Below are 13,391 nucleotides of genomic sequence, written 5' to 3' on the forward strand. Positions count from 1 at the left end.
TTCATTATAGAATAGGCATACGGGGCTATGTAGTTAATCTGCTGTATAAGCATTTTTCAGCGTTGAGCGCAAGGCAAAAATATATGTACGTACATTTGAATATTTCAAAGCGCTGAATGAGCGACGAATTCATAATACACATACATATGTATGCATAAACACACACATTCATATTAAATGCAATGTATTCTGCGATCCAAATCAAAACCTAAAACATGTGCGTACATAACGCATGTACGGACCCCTCGATTTGTATATTGTAAGTGCTATGCAGTAGAATCCGTCTGAGTATCTACCCCGTAAGCATACAAAAGTATTTTCCTTTTTGTGGCCCATGCTGAAAATATTGTGCAAAGCGAATAATAACACAATAATATTTTTTTGGTAATTATACAAAGCTTCAATAAATTACTTTATGAAAGCCGTGTACAATTGTTTATTTTTTCTATTGTTTTGTTGGTTGGGTTGTTCTCGTTTTCTTTTTTCTCAAAATATTTGTTGATTTTAACACAATTTCAATATTGCTTTTACTGATGTCGTCGTTTTCTTTTATAATTCAAATTGTGTCTGGTTCATTTAGGGTAATTGTGAAATCTTTAAGTAGGTTGTCTTTCATTTTTTTTTTTTTTTGATTTTAAATACATTTATAAACCAGATTTAAAATTATATAGCAAAGTATCACAAAAAATTGCAAATTTAATTGTAAACTAGATCATTGGAGAAATAAAAAAAAAAAACATTTATATGTATGTATGTAAATAGTAAGAACGACAAATCTCTGCTTAAAAATTGTAAAAATAATATTCGAACTCCAAATACAATATTACGTTTCTTGTTTAGGGTTTTAAACGTCATAAAAATACAACAGAATATGAATTGTTTTACGCTTTTAAGTTGTTGGTGTGATTTTTCATTTGTCTTCAAATCGAGCTGCAGGCCTTGCTTTTGGGGAAGGCTCTTAATGTCCCCGAACTTTAAAATGGAAATTAATTTGTACTGATTGGTGTTTTAAAAAGTTATCAAAGCCAAAAAGCAGCTGCCAACTTGAAGGCAATTGAAAAAAATATTATTTGCGCCCTTTGGATTTTTTTGAATAAATGTTTTGTTTATTATTTTGTGTTTACTTGTATTGAATTTTGCATATGCTTTTGGTTGGATCTTATTTTTGTTTTTTTTTTTTTTATCAAATGTACGTTTTACTTAAATTGACGTCAAGTAACAAATGTGATTTTCTTCTTTTTTTTATAGCTTACACTCTTAAAAAAATGCAAAATTCTACGTGGCAAGTTCCCAAGGTGTTCTTTTTTAATCTTGCTTTTGCTTTTCGTATGTATGTGATTAAGGGATTACCTTCGTTTTTTTTTTTTGTTGGCTGATCTCGAGCACTGCTCGAACTGTTGTTTTTTCATAAAATACTCTTAGAAGTTTAGTGTATGTGTATGTATGGTACATGTATGTGTATGAGTGTTTGCATAGTAACTTGAAGGATACAAGCTTTAAAGCTACCAATATATGACAACTTGCTCTCAAGTAAACCTAAACAGTAGTGCATGACTTTTTTGGCTTTTTAACATTAAAATCTAACATCATTATCATCATAATGTTCACATTTTGTTTAATGTTATCATTCTTATGTTTTGTAAAATATAGCTGTATCAGAAATTAAAATAAACATTTTTTATTTTGTTGTTTGTTTTTGTATGTAAAATGGTTAAAACTCAAAAAGTGCTTCCTTCTTTTTTATCTTTTAGTTTTTTTTTTGGCTTATCACGCAAGGAGCCAATTCACATGGCAACAAAAAGAAAAACAAATAACAACAAAACTCACGCTGCGACTCTTTTTTCTGTTGTTGGTATTTTTTTTTTTTGTATACAATTATTACGCAAAATACAATAACTTTGGATATTTTTGTTTTGTGTAGTGAGGGGCATGGCTAGGGAAGTTTACTTAAATAATTTACATACATATTAATTATTAACAATTAATATTAAATGCTAATAATGAAAATAAGGTACTGGGTTCAAGTGTTTCTTGTTTTGTTAGTTTTAATTTATGAGCATCAACGAACAGTGTCACATAAAAAGTAGTAGTTTCTTCATCTTTACTTTATAATATACCTCTTTTCTCGTTCCTCTCTAACTCTATTCTTATTATCATTGTCGTCATTTTAACTCTTATATAAAGCGTTTTGTGGGGATTGCAACAAATTTTCACAATTGGTTTTCTTGACTTTTCTTGAATTTGTATGATTTTTGATGATTTTTTTGTATTTGTTTATTATGTTTACTGTTAAAGTATTTACAATTCAAGAATGTTTAAATTATAATTACAATTAGAATTTAAAGCCATTTTTGCATATATGTGTCTTTCAACTCATTCTTTTTTTTACAAAGTTTGTTTTAAAAACTAAAAATAATGGAAGTTTATGCTATATTTATAAGTGTGTTGGTTGGTATGCGTTTATCTATGTGATATCTTAAGGTAGAGAGGCCATTGAGTTGTTCTTTTTTTTTTAATTATTTATTTTTAGTTTAAGGTTTTTTTCTGTTTTTAGTTTATATTTGTATTCAAGTTGAATGCATTTTGCGCTGTTTATTGCAGCGTTGAGTTTGTCGTTGAGTTTTTTCCTTTTTCCATCTTTCCTTTGTTATAAGTTGAATTAGTCTTTTGTGAATTGGTGGGTGGTATTATTTAATGTGTATCGTTATTAATGGTTGTTATTATTATAATTAAAGTTGTTTTCTTGTTTTATTTCTCTATTTGTCGAAAATTTCTCTCTTCTGCTTTGACTCATCTGTGTGCTCATCTCTCAACAGTTTTTAATTTACTTGCTTTCTTTTTTTGTTTTGTGTTTTTTTGTTTTAAGGTACGTTGCACATTTTGTCCGCTTGGGGAAATATAAGTAAACATAAGGTGTACTTATGTAGCGCTTCTAGCGTCGTTTTAATTACTCATAAATACATCATACATATTTATAATTTTACTTATTAATTACATTTTCAAGTCTATTTGCGTATCACGTTTATAAAACAATGTTCAGTTGTGAAGTATCCGTTATACATACATATAGATTTTGCATCCTGTTCTTTAAATCCATCACATTCTTCTCTTTTTTCTAGCCAAACGTCCTTTCTGCATCACTCCTTTTAGGTTTTCCTTTGTTCATTTGTCGATTGGCCATTCTCAAAGTTTGCAAATTGAAGTTAATTTAAATTTTTTTTTTAAAGGTTTATTCTTTGCCTTTGGAGAATTTTGCACCTTTTTGTTGTGTAACTCTCTGTCTGTCTGTTGTGTGAAATTGTAGTTTTATCGTTGTAGTTGTTAGTGTAAGGACAATTTTTTTCAAGTTTTTTCCATTTGTTTACGTTTTTTTAATTTTGAATTTTTCGTTTTGTTTATTTTTTAGCTTCTCAATGTTTGAGGCTGTTTTATGATACATTTGAGATCACAAACATTTACTCATTTTTTTATTATTATTGTTTTTATGTTTTGTTTAAAAAAGTTCAAATTTTCAGTTTTGATGATTGGATCTTTTTTAAGACTTTTTTTTAGTTTTTACAATTTTTATATTTTTGATTTTTTATTGTTTTTTTTTTTTTTTTATTTTTATTTTTTTTCTTTTTAATTTTGTTTTGCTAGTCATTTACAGGGTCATCTGGGTGTTCCATGCTCACGTATCGTTTATCGGTTATATCGCTTCGGCTGTTATTATTGGTTCTTTTGCCTACTCATGCTCCTGCGTTACGACTGCACATTTAGCAATAATTTGAGGTTGTGCGTATCAAAATCATCGAGTAGGTTACGTTTCGATGACTTCACCACGTAACCGCCACCAGTGCTGTTATTGAGGTGCAACTTGGATGCACTGCATCGCTCACCGCGCAACAGGCTCTGCAATGTGGGACCAGCGCTGCTGGACACCAGCTTTTCTTCCGATTTGGTTAGCGTCCAATGTTGCGGTGGCTTGGGCAGCGCCGTTGGTGCCGGTGCATCAAAGCACTTGCTGCCCGCAAAATGCGTTAGTGCGGTGGGTATGAGATGGTGTTGTGGCGAGATCTTTCCGCCAGCACCAAAACTGTTTACGCTTCCTGCTGTTGCTGCTGCAGTAGTTGTCGTTGGACTCCTACGCTGCTTGCGCGCTGAACCTCCAGCCAAAACACCTGCTCCTGCGCCTGATGTCGGTGAGAAACCACCACCCAAAATGGTTGCGGGAGATTGGCGCACCAATGTCGTTGTTGCCTGTTGTGGCGATCGACCACCGCCGTTGCCACCATTTCGCTTACAGTTGTTGGCAAAAAAAAATCCTCCTCCACCACCACCGCTCATCTGCTGAGGCGACTGCCGTTGCTGCTGCTGACGAGTCCGTTGATTACTAGCGCCTGCGGACTGAGAGTGCAGCCTTTGCTGGGTGCGATTGTTCGGGGTGATCGTTGGGGAGCAAAGTGTGGGCGAAATGCTCAAAACTTGCTGCTGATGGAAGTGGTGATTGTTGTTGATGAAGTTTGTACTGCTGGCAATACTGTTGGAATGTGCAGTTTCCGAGGGTGTTGGTGTTGTTGCTACTGTTGTAGCTCCTTCTATTGATGATGTTGGTGAAACGGGGGCTGGGGCTGGGGGTGGAGTCGTTGCGCCTTTTTTCAAGCGTATTGACTTTGTTGTTGATGCTGTTGTCATTTTAATGTTGTTTCTTACACTATTGTGCGAGTATGTCATAGTAATTTCTTGTTTTCTGCGACTCCAATGTTTTCCACACTACTTCTCTGTTTCTCTCCTTGCTTCGTTTACGTCTTCAAACTAATATGAGCTTTACCTAAAGCGCGCAATCTTTTTTCTTTTCACTTTCACGTTCTCTCTCTCTCTATTTATCTTCCTATTCTTTCGATCTGCTTCATAAAATTTCTGCTTTTTTGCCTTTTTGTTTTTGGTTATTCGCTAAATTAATGCTTAACGTTAAATATCACACGCACTTAAAATCAATTTTGTTTATTATCGATAACAAACTCGAACCTGCTACTCCGATACCGTCACCTTCTGCAAACCGTTGTCGTTTTTATTGACTCAGCCGCCTTTCTAGTTATCGGGGACGATGGTGTCTGTTTCCTCTCTAGTGGTAATCGGGCGGCTGTCTTTTGTTGTTGTACCTGCTGCTGAGGTTCGATTTGTGTTTCGTTTATGTACAATTTGAGTTATATACTTTATTTAGTTTAACTTTATGTATTGTTTATCAGTCTGTTGAATTATCTCTTTTTATTAGGCTATCCTCCTTAGCTCTAATTTTCAAATTTACTTCTTGTTCGCTCTTTTTTCTTGCCTTATCGCCTATGCTTAATCCAAGCCTGGCCCGGGTCCTAAAGAACATTTAAAATAGAAGGAAATAACAATACCAAAAATAAAAATTATACCAAATGTAAATAACCGCATAAATATGTAACCTTATTCCTAAGACATTCAAAATTAGCATGCATGTGTGTTTATTCAATGTGCGCTCCATTTTGCACCAACAATTGCTTACACTTAATTCCTGAATGTAATATTATTTTTAATTATATTATCTCTATTTTACCGAATCCGAATTTTTTTTTTTTTTGAGTATTTCGAATTAGATATAGTACGCAATAACTACTTGCCCATAAAACGTGTCACGTAAATTATATATATACATAGATTATATATACACACTTGTACGTGTCACGTATATAATATATATACATATATATATATAAAAATATGAGACTGGTTATAATTTTTCATAATAGATATGTTGTTAATTTAAAAAAAAAATGAAGCCAATATCTTCAATACAACTATTTTTATTTAACATCAAAGTTGCGCGTTAAGTTTGTACGCAGACTTTTTCTGCTTAGTGTATATATATATAAAAACGTTTTATATATGTAAAAAAAAAGTATATGTTATTTTACATATATATACCTGAATTAATGAATCAACACACATGCACACATTTGTATATACACAATACTAATGCAATTACGACTTACTTTGAGTTGTAAACCTTTTCGCACCAATGTTGTTTTTGTTGCTGCTGCTGTTGGTTTGCCAGCAGTCTTTCTTCCTCACACACAGCGTTTTTTGTATGCAGTATAGGAGTAAAGAAGACGACTGTATGTATCTATGTCGCAGTTATTGATTGCTCACTCTTCAGCTGCGGGGGGTTTTTTTGCCACTTTGTTATACTGATTATTACAAATAATTTGCATTTACTTCAAAAGCTGCCTTGTTTTCACTGCTTCCAGATCCAATTAAAATTTGCGATTGATATTCTTTACAGAAATATGATTGTTTTTGTTTTTTTTTTGTATTTTTTATGGTTATGTATTTTATTTGTATGTAAAATCACTTTCAAAATGGCGACGGGATGCTTGCTTAAGGGATTCCGCTTAAAGCTTTCTCCTCACAGACGAAGGCTCAAAAAAATCACACTAACTGATTCGGTTTGGTTTAATTTTTTATTTATTTTAGTCTCGCAAAGTACCGACGACCGCTGGTAATGCCACACACAAGAAAACTTTTGCTTTTGTATTGTTGGTGCTTTTTTTACTATTAATTTTCTCAGTGTTCGTACCTTCACTCGTACTTTGACGTGTATTAAAATATTAAACTTTACACAAATATTTGAATTATATCACTTAAATTAAAGACATTTACAATATATAATTACATATATATATATATTTTTTTTTGCAGAAATTTTAATCAATATTCAACTTTCTTCTTCCTTGCATAAACGTGCGCATAGGTACGCTCTTCTCGAATTTTCCACCATGACTGACGGGTTGTTCCATAGAGTGACCGCAAGACGAATTTCAAAATATACTATTTAATGTCAATGATATACTAACCTACTCTACTTTTAATTTGCTGGCCACACTTTACACTAAGATGTATTCGAAAAAATACATATAAGAATTGAAATGTTTTTAAACTTTACATGGTCCTCTGAATCGATTGATTTTCCTATTTTTATGAAGAGCGGAAGTGTATCTAGGCTAAAAAAAAATTATTGTGGTGAAAAGTATTTAAAACCCGCAGATGTTCTATGCGTTATATTTTTCATATATATACAGCCATACATATGGATGTGTTTAAATGTAGAACTCGAAAACTCGATATCTAACTAATTAATCGAATTTAAAAGAATTTATCAAAATATATGTTAAAAAACTTAACATTATTATTATAATTCCATACAGATAAAAAATATAATTCGCATTGCAGTTTCTGTTATTTTATATGTGGTAAAAAATTTTTATTTTTTTTTAGAAGGAAACAGTTTGTTCTTACAATTTCACTAGGCTTTCACTTAATCAATAACAATCGGAAACCGCACAATTATCATCACGTTTTAAAGCATTTAGAATGTCATCCAAAAGGCATACCAAATTATCTCTGCAGTCGAACCACTCCTCTTGTTGCACGACTAATTGATCCAAGTTAATTTTGGCAACTTCCGCCCTCCAGTCGCGAACAGAGACAGCAAACTGTTTGTAATAGAATTCATCAATGTGACGATTCTGTGTTTCTTCATGATTGATTTGCATTTGTGACTCGAATGTTTTCTCCAAAAGGTGCATATCCTGAGCATTTAATATGGAATCTATGACTTCATTTGACTGTTCCTCATTTATTAAAGGAAGATCGTCATTATGATCAATTGACATTTGCCGATCGGAAGTATTGGAAGTGGTAAAGGTTTCCTTATTACTTGTTGACGGTGATAACGTCTCAATATCATTTAATATAATCTCGAAATCATATTCATTTAGCTTTTGATTCATAGCTTTTATGCCAGTAACAATGACTTTTAGCACCTCAATTGCATACTCATCTCGAAGACATTTAAGCACGATTCCATAGTAGCCATATTGTTGAACCTCTGCCAGAACTTTGGCAACACGAAGTTTGATCTCACGTTCCGTTAGGGTAACAATCTTTTTATGTTCCTTAGAAAATGTGACGCTGGGAAAGATACCATCAATCATACCCTGATTCTTAAGTTGTCGTTGAAATTCCATGCGCCAAAAGCATAAGGCATTCACTTTCACCTCCCAATGATGATCGCCAACCACGCAATAGTTGAGTGTTGAAAAAAGCGTGTTCTTATATTTACTGGGTATCTTTCGGTGATCGTAGATCTTGGACAGCGTTAAAATCGCCTCAGAACGCACCACATCCTCATTTTCTCTATATAGAACGAAGAGCAAATGATCCTGTAATTAAGATATTTTTGGTTTATTTGGAGTAAAAATAAATAGTTGAAATCACAATAGTTACCACTAAATCCAATTGGCTTAGCCCATTTTCCCAGAGTGCATTGATGGGCACCATCTTAGACAAGCATTTATAGGCGGAAGCACGCACATAAGGCTCACTATCATGCTTGGCCATTTCGTAAACAATGGGTGGTATTTTGACATCAATTAAGAATCGTTGAAAAGCAGGAAATTCTACAATAAATCATCCAAATAAAGCTGTGCCAAATAAAGCTGTACCTTCACTTACTTATGCGAGATATGCTGGCAATAGAGATGGCCAATTCCAAAGCTGAGTCACGCACCTCCCAGGTCGTGTCGTGCATGCGTTTTACAATAATTGGGCCCAGGCAAACCAAAGCGGAACCTTGTAAATTATCCACGAGTAGTGCCATGTTAGGCGACAGAAAATGCTCTACGGCGAGTTGGACTAACTTTAGTGCTTGCACGGTGCACTGTAAGAATAAATGTCATAAAACTCAAGATAGCTAAATCGATCCATGTACCTACAGTTGAATCCATGTTACAGTTCTCCAGGACATAGGCCAAGCAATTGACGAGGCCAATGGTTTCCACCGACTCCTTCCACGTGATCTTGAATCGTTCAATCAACGTTCGTAAACCGACAATAACGGAATGCAATACTTTGGGATCGTTGACAATGGCCTCAGCACCTCTCGGATAAATTTCGTAGTAGTTATTTGATGTACTTGCACCATGACAATCCTCTGGATCCATTGGCTTGCTCGCATCGCTTAGTGCCACTACCTCACGTAATGCGTAAAGCAACGCCTGGCAGACTGTGATTGCCTGCTCTCTGTCCAGAATATGCTCCAGTGAGAGAATGCTATGCACACTCTTCCGCGCTAACTCTGGTGTGAACAAACTAATATTGGCATGCCCCTCGGGCGTGATGAATGCATCTCGCATACTGTAGCATAGACGCAATGTTTGCTCACAGGACATAACCAGCAGTTTCATGATATATGTATCGAAGAGTTCGCTTTTGGATTCATCAGCCATTTTCATAGCAAACTTCATGGAGAAGAGCAGCGGTAACATGTGAAAGCAAATCAATTGATTCTCAAATGTAACGCGCTCGTCTTGTATGATGATTTCTTTGGGGGCACGTTTACCAAGCTTTTTCCATAATATATGATGCAATTCAGCCATTTTGACAAAGTTGACGCCATCACAACGTTGAATACAAAATTTCATGAGATTGAAAAACGATAAACCAAACTCGGTAAATTGCTCAGGCGGCTCAGCGCATTCAGGATTCAGTATTTTCTCGTGCACAAGCAGGGCAAAGTGATAGCTACACAAAGTATTTAGCATCTTCTCCGTGAAGTAAGTGTTGTGCGTCATCTCGACCAGCTTCCAAATGTTCAACTCCAAATTATGATGATCCCGTAAAAGGCCAACAATTTTAGTGCGTTCCTCGCTTACCAGAGTCTGCTGTAGAATGTAACACAGTAGATCCACTGTCGATGACACTTTGTGCAACAACTCGTTGTCATCCACACTAACGTGTATGCGTTGATCTTCTCCGCCAGCGCTGTCATTGATATGATCGGTAATATAGACGTTGTCCTGTATTGGCCGCATAATCTCGGCCAGAATCTCCAGGGTAACAGCCTGATCGTGCATCTTGTCGCAAAACTTGTACAACATCTCATAGAGGATCTGTCGCGCCTCACGTACCACATAGAGCGTGTGTTCGTTGTTGCTGTATTGGATCAGCAGAGCCCAGGCGCGTTTCAAACGATGAAAGGCCAAACCAACGCTGTAGTTATTAACTGCCTTCATGACACGTATGCCGCTGAGTTTTATTGATGGACTAAAGTCGTGTTCATTGCTCCGCATGAAAGCCATAAGCCTACAATGAATCGCTGATTAATACTTTGATTACAGTATTAGTCAATTGAAGTAATTGTTACCACCTACCGTTGCAAGATGTCCAATTCGCGGAGACGAACAAGCATCCATTCATTGGAGGCCATAAAACTGATCACATTGAATGTGAACGATATAACTCTTGGATGGACTTTGTGAAAATCATCGCAGATCAATGTGAGGCACTTGTCCACCCATTCGATGACAAACGGTTTTTGAAGAACGAGAGCATTCTCTATATAAGAAGAGATGCAGTTAGAGTGGCCGCCTGTTGCACATACTTCCGCTCGCAAACACACTTACCTTTACCCTGCAAGTGTGATATGAGCTTTTCAAAGTAAACATTGTCGGTCATTACAAAGTTTTCTCGCAGGAATAAGTCGAAGATCTGCTTAAGGCGAGATGAGATCTCCTCTTGCTTTTGCATCTTTTGGCTGGCACTTTTATGCGTTCAGACTAATTTGGAGCATAGTTTGATACGCAATTTTACAAAGAATAATGAAATTTAATTCCTTATCACACTCTAAATAACACTCGCTTTGATGTGAAGCAATGTGACCAAAGGACTGAAAATTAAGAAACAAACTTTATGAACCAAAGCACAGCGAACAATGTGAACTTCCATATAAAAATTTGACATTTAAGTTTATGAACTAATTAGTATTTTCCTCATTCTTTATAGTTGGGCAGTAACGCTAGAGAATTTATCAAAAGTAACAGTCACTGTCAGTGTTGCCAATTTATCTTGTTTTGGCATTAAATTTGATACAATTATTATTATTATTAGAGAAAAAGTTTTACTATTTTTATTAGAATACGTTATTTTAAAGATCTTGATATTTTTCTAATATTTGTATTTTTAAAATCACATAGCTTTAATTAAAAATACGCCTTCGACAATACTGCTAATTGTGATAATCTGAGGAATATGACCAGACTTCAGAAATAGTAAAATATTGAAATACAGCATTTTGGAAGCAGCGCTTCATAGCTCTCTATGATTCGGTCACACTGTTGCAGATGCAATGACGCTGACACTGACATCGGACTTCGATATTTATTATGGACAATAATTATGTAGGACAAACTGAAGAAAAATCTAAAATTGCAGCAATACCAACAAGCACTGAAGAAAGTGCAGCAACACACAGCTCAGCAATTGAAGCCAAGTCGTCAACGATTATAATTGCAAATTCTACATCATTTTGGAAGAACAGTGGCCGCGCAGTGCCCGGACGTCCGAGTCCAAAACGCGATATTCTTTACAATACAAACAGTAAAAATTGCGCTGCGGGTGCAGTGCATCGTGATCGTGGCAACGGTTTCGGCATGGTATCCACGTTTCGTGACTATCAACAGTCGGTAAGCGATGCCTGGGATACGGGTGATGACGAGTTTTGCATTATAAACAGCACCGAAGCTGCTGCTTCAGAAGCTGGAGGTAAATTAATAATGATAATCACAAGTGCCTGACTGATAGATAACTATCAATATTATATTTTCGTTTGTACAGATGCAGCGAGCATATCGCGTCAAGTTTCACAGTCGGTGGCGCTTAATGTGATTGAGACGCATTCGCGCATCAATCAAAACCACGTCACAAATCATGAGGCCAGTGATGGTAGTCATAGCAATAATGACCAATTAACAGCAGCCGGTGGCAGCATAGTCGAAGATATCAACAAGGAAGAAGAACGTAGATCTTCTCAAGACACAAATGAAAACAGGTGCGATAAAGTCAATAGCCTTTTGCAAGTTGTGTAAACAGCATTTTGGTAAACACATTGTCATCAACCTTTTTTATTACATAAAATATTCCGTGCAATTTATGCATTCCAGATCTCGTTTGCGGAACTATCCTGGACGACCACAGCTGCAAAAAATCAGCTCCAATTCGCAGGACGGTGAATATGAGACGAAAATTGAGAAGTTTCAACTGTTGCTCAACTCGCCACAACTCGATTTGGTAGCACTCAAGAAGCTCAGCTGGTCAGGTGTGCCTCGAAAGGTGAGCTATCATCTTCACATGAGGACTGTAAGTGAATTGTAAAGTCTTACTTTCTTTACAGATGCGCGCAGTAAGCTGGCGTTTATTGTCGAAATATTTACCCCCATCTGGCGAGCGTCGAAATGCTGTGCTTGAGAGCAAGCGGCAAGGGTATCAGGACTTGAGACATAACTACTTCAGGGTGGACAGTCAGGACGAGACGCAGCAGGACACCTATCGCCAGATACATATCGATGTGCCTCGCATGAATCCACAAATACCACTCTTCCAGCAACAGCTTGTACAGGAAATGTTCGAGCGGGTCCTCTTCATTTGGGCCATACGACATCCAGCGTCTGGTTATGTGCAGGGCATCAATGATTTGGTTACGCCTTTCTTCATTGTCTTTCTGCAGGAGGTGCTGTCACCCAACACAGATCTAGAGAAATACAACATGTCACAGCTGCCAGAGGAGACTCGTAACATTATTGAAGCTGATTCGTTTTGGTGTTTGTCCAAGTTTTTGGACTGCATACAAGATAACTATATATTTGCACAACTCGGCATACAAGAGAAGGTTAATCAGCTCAAGGATCTAATACAACGCATAGATGGTAAGATGGAGAACCTTTAAGCCCACCTGAGAATGATCCAATATATTTGTGCACTCGCCATTATAAATAATTTATTTTATTTGCTTTACAGTCAATCTACATCGTCATTTGCAGACACATGGCGTTGACTATTTGCAATTCTCATTCCGTTGGATGAACAATTTACTAACACGCGAACTGCCCCTGCATTGCACAATCCGATTGTGGGATACATATCTGGCTGAATCAGATGGATTTGCGCTTTTCCATTTGTACGTGTGTGCGGCATTTTTGTTGCACTGGAAAGACCAATTGATGCAACAGAATGATTTCCAGGTATACTCTCGACTTTCAAGTCTTATTTGCAATATATAATTTGTGTATCATTCACATAGGGTCTCATGTTGCTGCTACAAAATCTGCCAACCCATAATTGGTCTGATCGCCAAATCAATGTACTACTCGCTGAGGCGTTCCGCTTGAAGTTTACCTATGCAGACGCTCCCAAGCATCTGGAGATGAAGAGTTGACACAAGAGCTGACAAAAATGATACATAAACAATACGTAACATATAAATTAATTTACTATTGTGCGGTCTAAACATATACATAAACATAAACGCATATATATATTATATTATATAC

The 13,391-nt window shown here is 36.0% G+C and overlaps 3 protein-coding genes across 4 annotated transcripts; 1 reads left to right on the forward strand and 2 right to left on the reverse strand.

Moving 5' to 3' along the window:
* Window positions 1–605: 605 nt before the first annotated feature.
* LOC132785600 (CCR4-NOT transcription complex subunit 3) lies at window positions 606–6,776 on the reverse strand. Of its 2 annotated transcripts, none has more exons than XM_060791754.1 (2): window positions 6,014–6,776; window positions 606–5,348 (listed from the first exon to the last, which is right to left on the reverse strand). In XM_060791754.1, the coding sequence occupies exon 2, from the start codon at window positions 4,711–4,713 to the stop codon at window positions 3,742–3,744; it is 972 nt and encodes a 323-aa protein (XP_060647737.1). In that variant the 5' UTR covers window positions 4,714–5,348; window positions 6,014–6,776; the 3' UTR covers window positions 606–3,741. The 2 variants fall into 2 exon arrangements, with proteins under 2 accessions (XP_060647737.1, XP_060647738.1); XM_060791755.1 differs by having other exon boundaries at window positions 6,000–6,776.
* A 457-nt stretch (window positions 6,777–7,233) lies between these two features.
* LOC132785590 (uncharacterized) lies at window positions 7,234–10,951 on the reverse strand. The gene is made up of 6 exons (XM_060791742.1): window positions 10,470–10,951; window positions 10,218–10,401; window positions 8,781–10,149; window positions 8,521–8,725; window positions 8,293–8,465; window positions 7,234–8,228 (listed from the first exon to the last, which is right to left on the reverse strand). Exons 1-6 carry the CDS (start codon window positions 10,591–10,593, stop codon window positions 7,326–7,328), a joined length of 2,958 nt encoding a protein of 985 aa, XP_060647725.1. The 5' UTR covers window positions 10,594–10,951; the 3' UTR covers window positions 7,234–7,325.
* A 219-nt stretch (window positions 10,952–11,170) lies between these two features.
* LOC132785593 (TBC1 domain family member 22B) lies at window positions 11,171–13,388 on the forward strand. The gene is made up of 6 exons (XM_060791747.1): window positions 11,171–11,607; window positions 11,680–11,893; window positions 12,006–12,174; window positions 12,236–12,767; window positions 12,859–13,082; window positions 13,142–13,388. The coding sequence occupies exons 1-6, from the start codon at window positions 11,229–11,231 to the stop codon at window positions 13,274–13,276; spliced, it is 1,653 nt and encodes a 550-aa protein (XP_060647730.1). The 5' UTR covers window positions 11,171–11,228; the 3' UTR covers window positions 13,277–13,388.
* The last annotated feature ends 3 nt before the right edge of the window (window positions 13,389–13,391 follow it).

Source organism: Drosophila nasuta, chromosome 2R (genome assembly GCF_023558535.2).
Source record: "Drosophila nasuta strain 15112-1781.00 chromosome 2R, ASM2355853v1, whole genome shotgun sequence".
NCBI classification, from domain to species: Eukaryota; Metazoa; Arthropoda; class Insecta; order Diptera; family Drosophilidae; genus Drosophila; species Drosophila nasuta.

Coding starts and splice junctions, on each gene's coding strand:
- LOC132785590 (XM_060791742.1), bottom strand. CDS start 10,593: ATGCAAAAGCAAGAGGAGATCTCATCTCGCCTTAAGCAGATCTTCGAC. Junction 10,402..10,469: donor ATCACACTTGCAGGGTAAAG/GTAAGTGTGTTT, acceptor CTTCTTATATAG/AGAATGCTCTCGTTCTTCAA. Junction 10,150..10,217: donor GAATTGGACATCTTGCAACG/GTAGGTGGTAAC, acceptor GATTCATTGTAG/GCTTATGGCTTTCATGCGGA.
- LOC132785593 (XM_060791747.1), top strand. CDS start 11,229: ATGGACAATAATTATGTAGGACAAACTGAAGAAAAATCTAAAATTGCA. Junction 11,608..11,679: donor TGCTGCTTCAGAAGCTGGAG/GTAAATTAATAA, acceptor TCGTTTGTACAG/ATGCAGCGAGCATATCGCGT. Junction 12,175..12,235: donor GGTCAGGTGTGCCTCGAAAG/GTGAGCTATCAT, acceptor CTTTCTTTACAG/ATGCGCGCAGTAAGCTGGCG.
- LOC132785600 (XM_060791754.1), bottom strand. CDS start 4,713: ATGACATACTCGCACAATAGTGTAAGAAACAACATTAAAATGACAACA.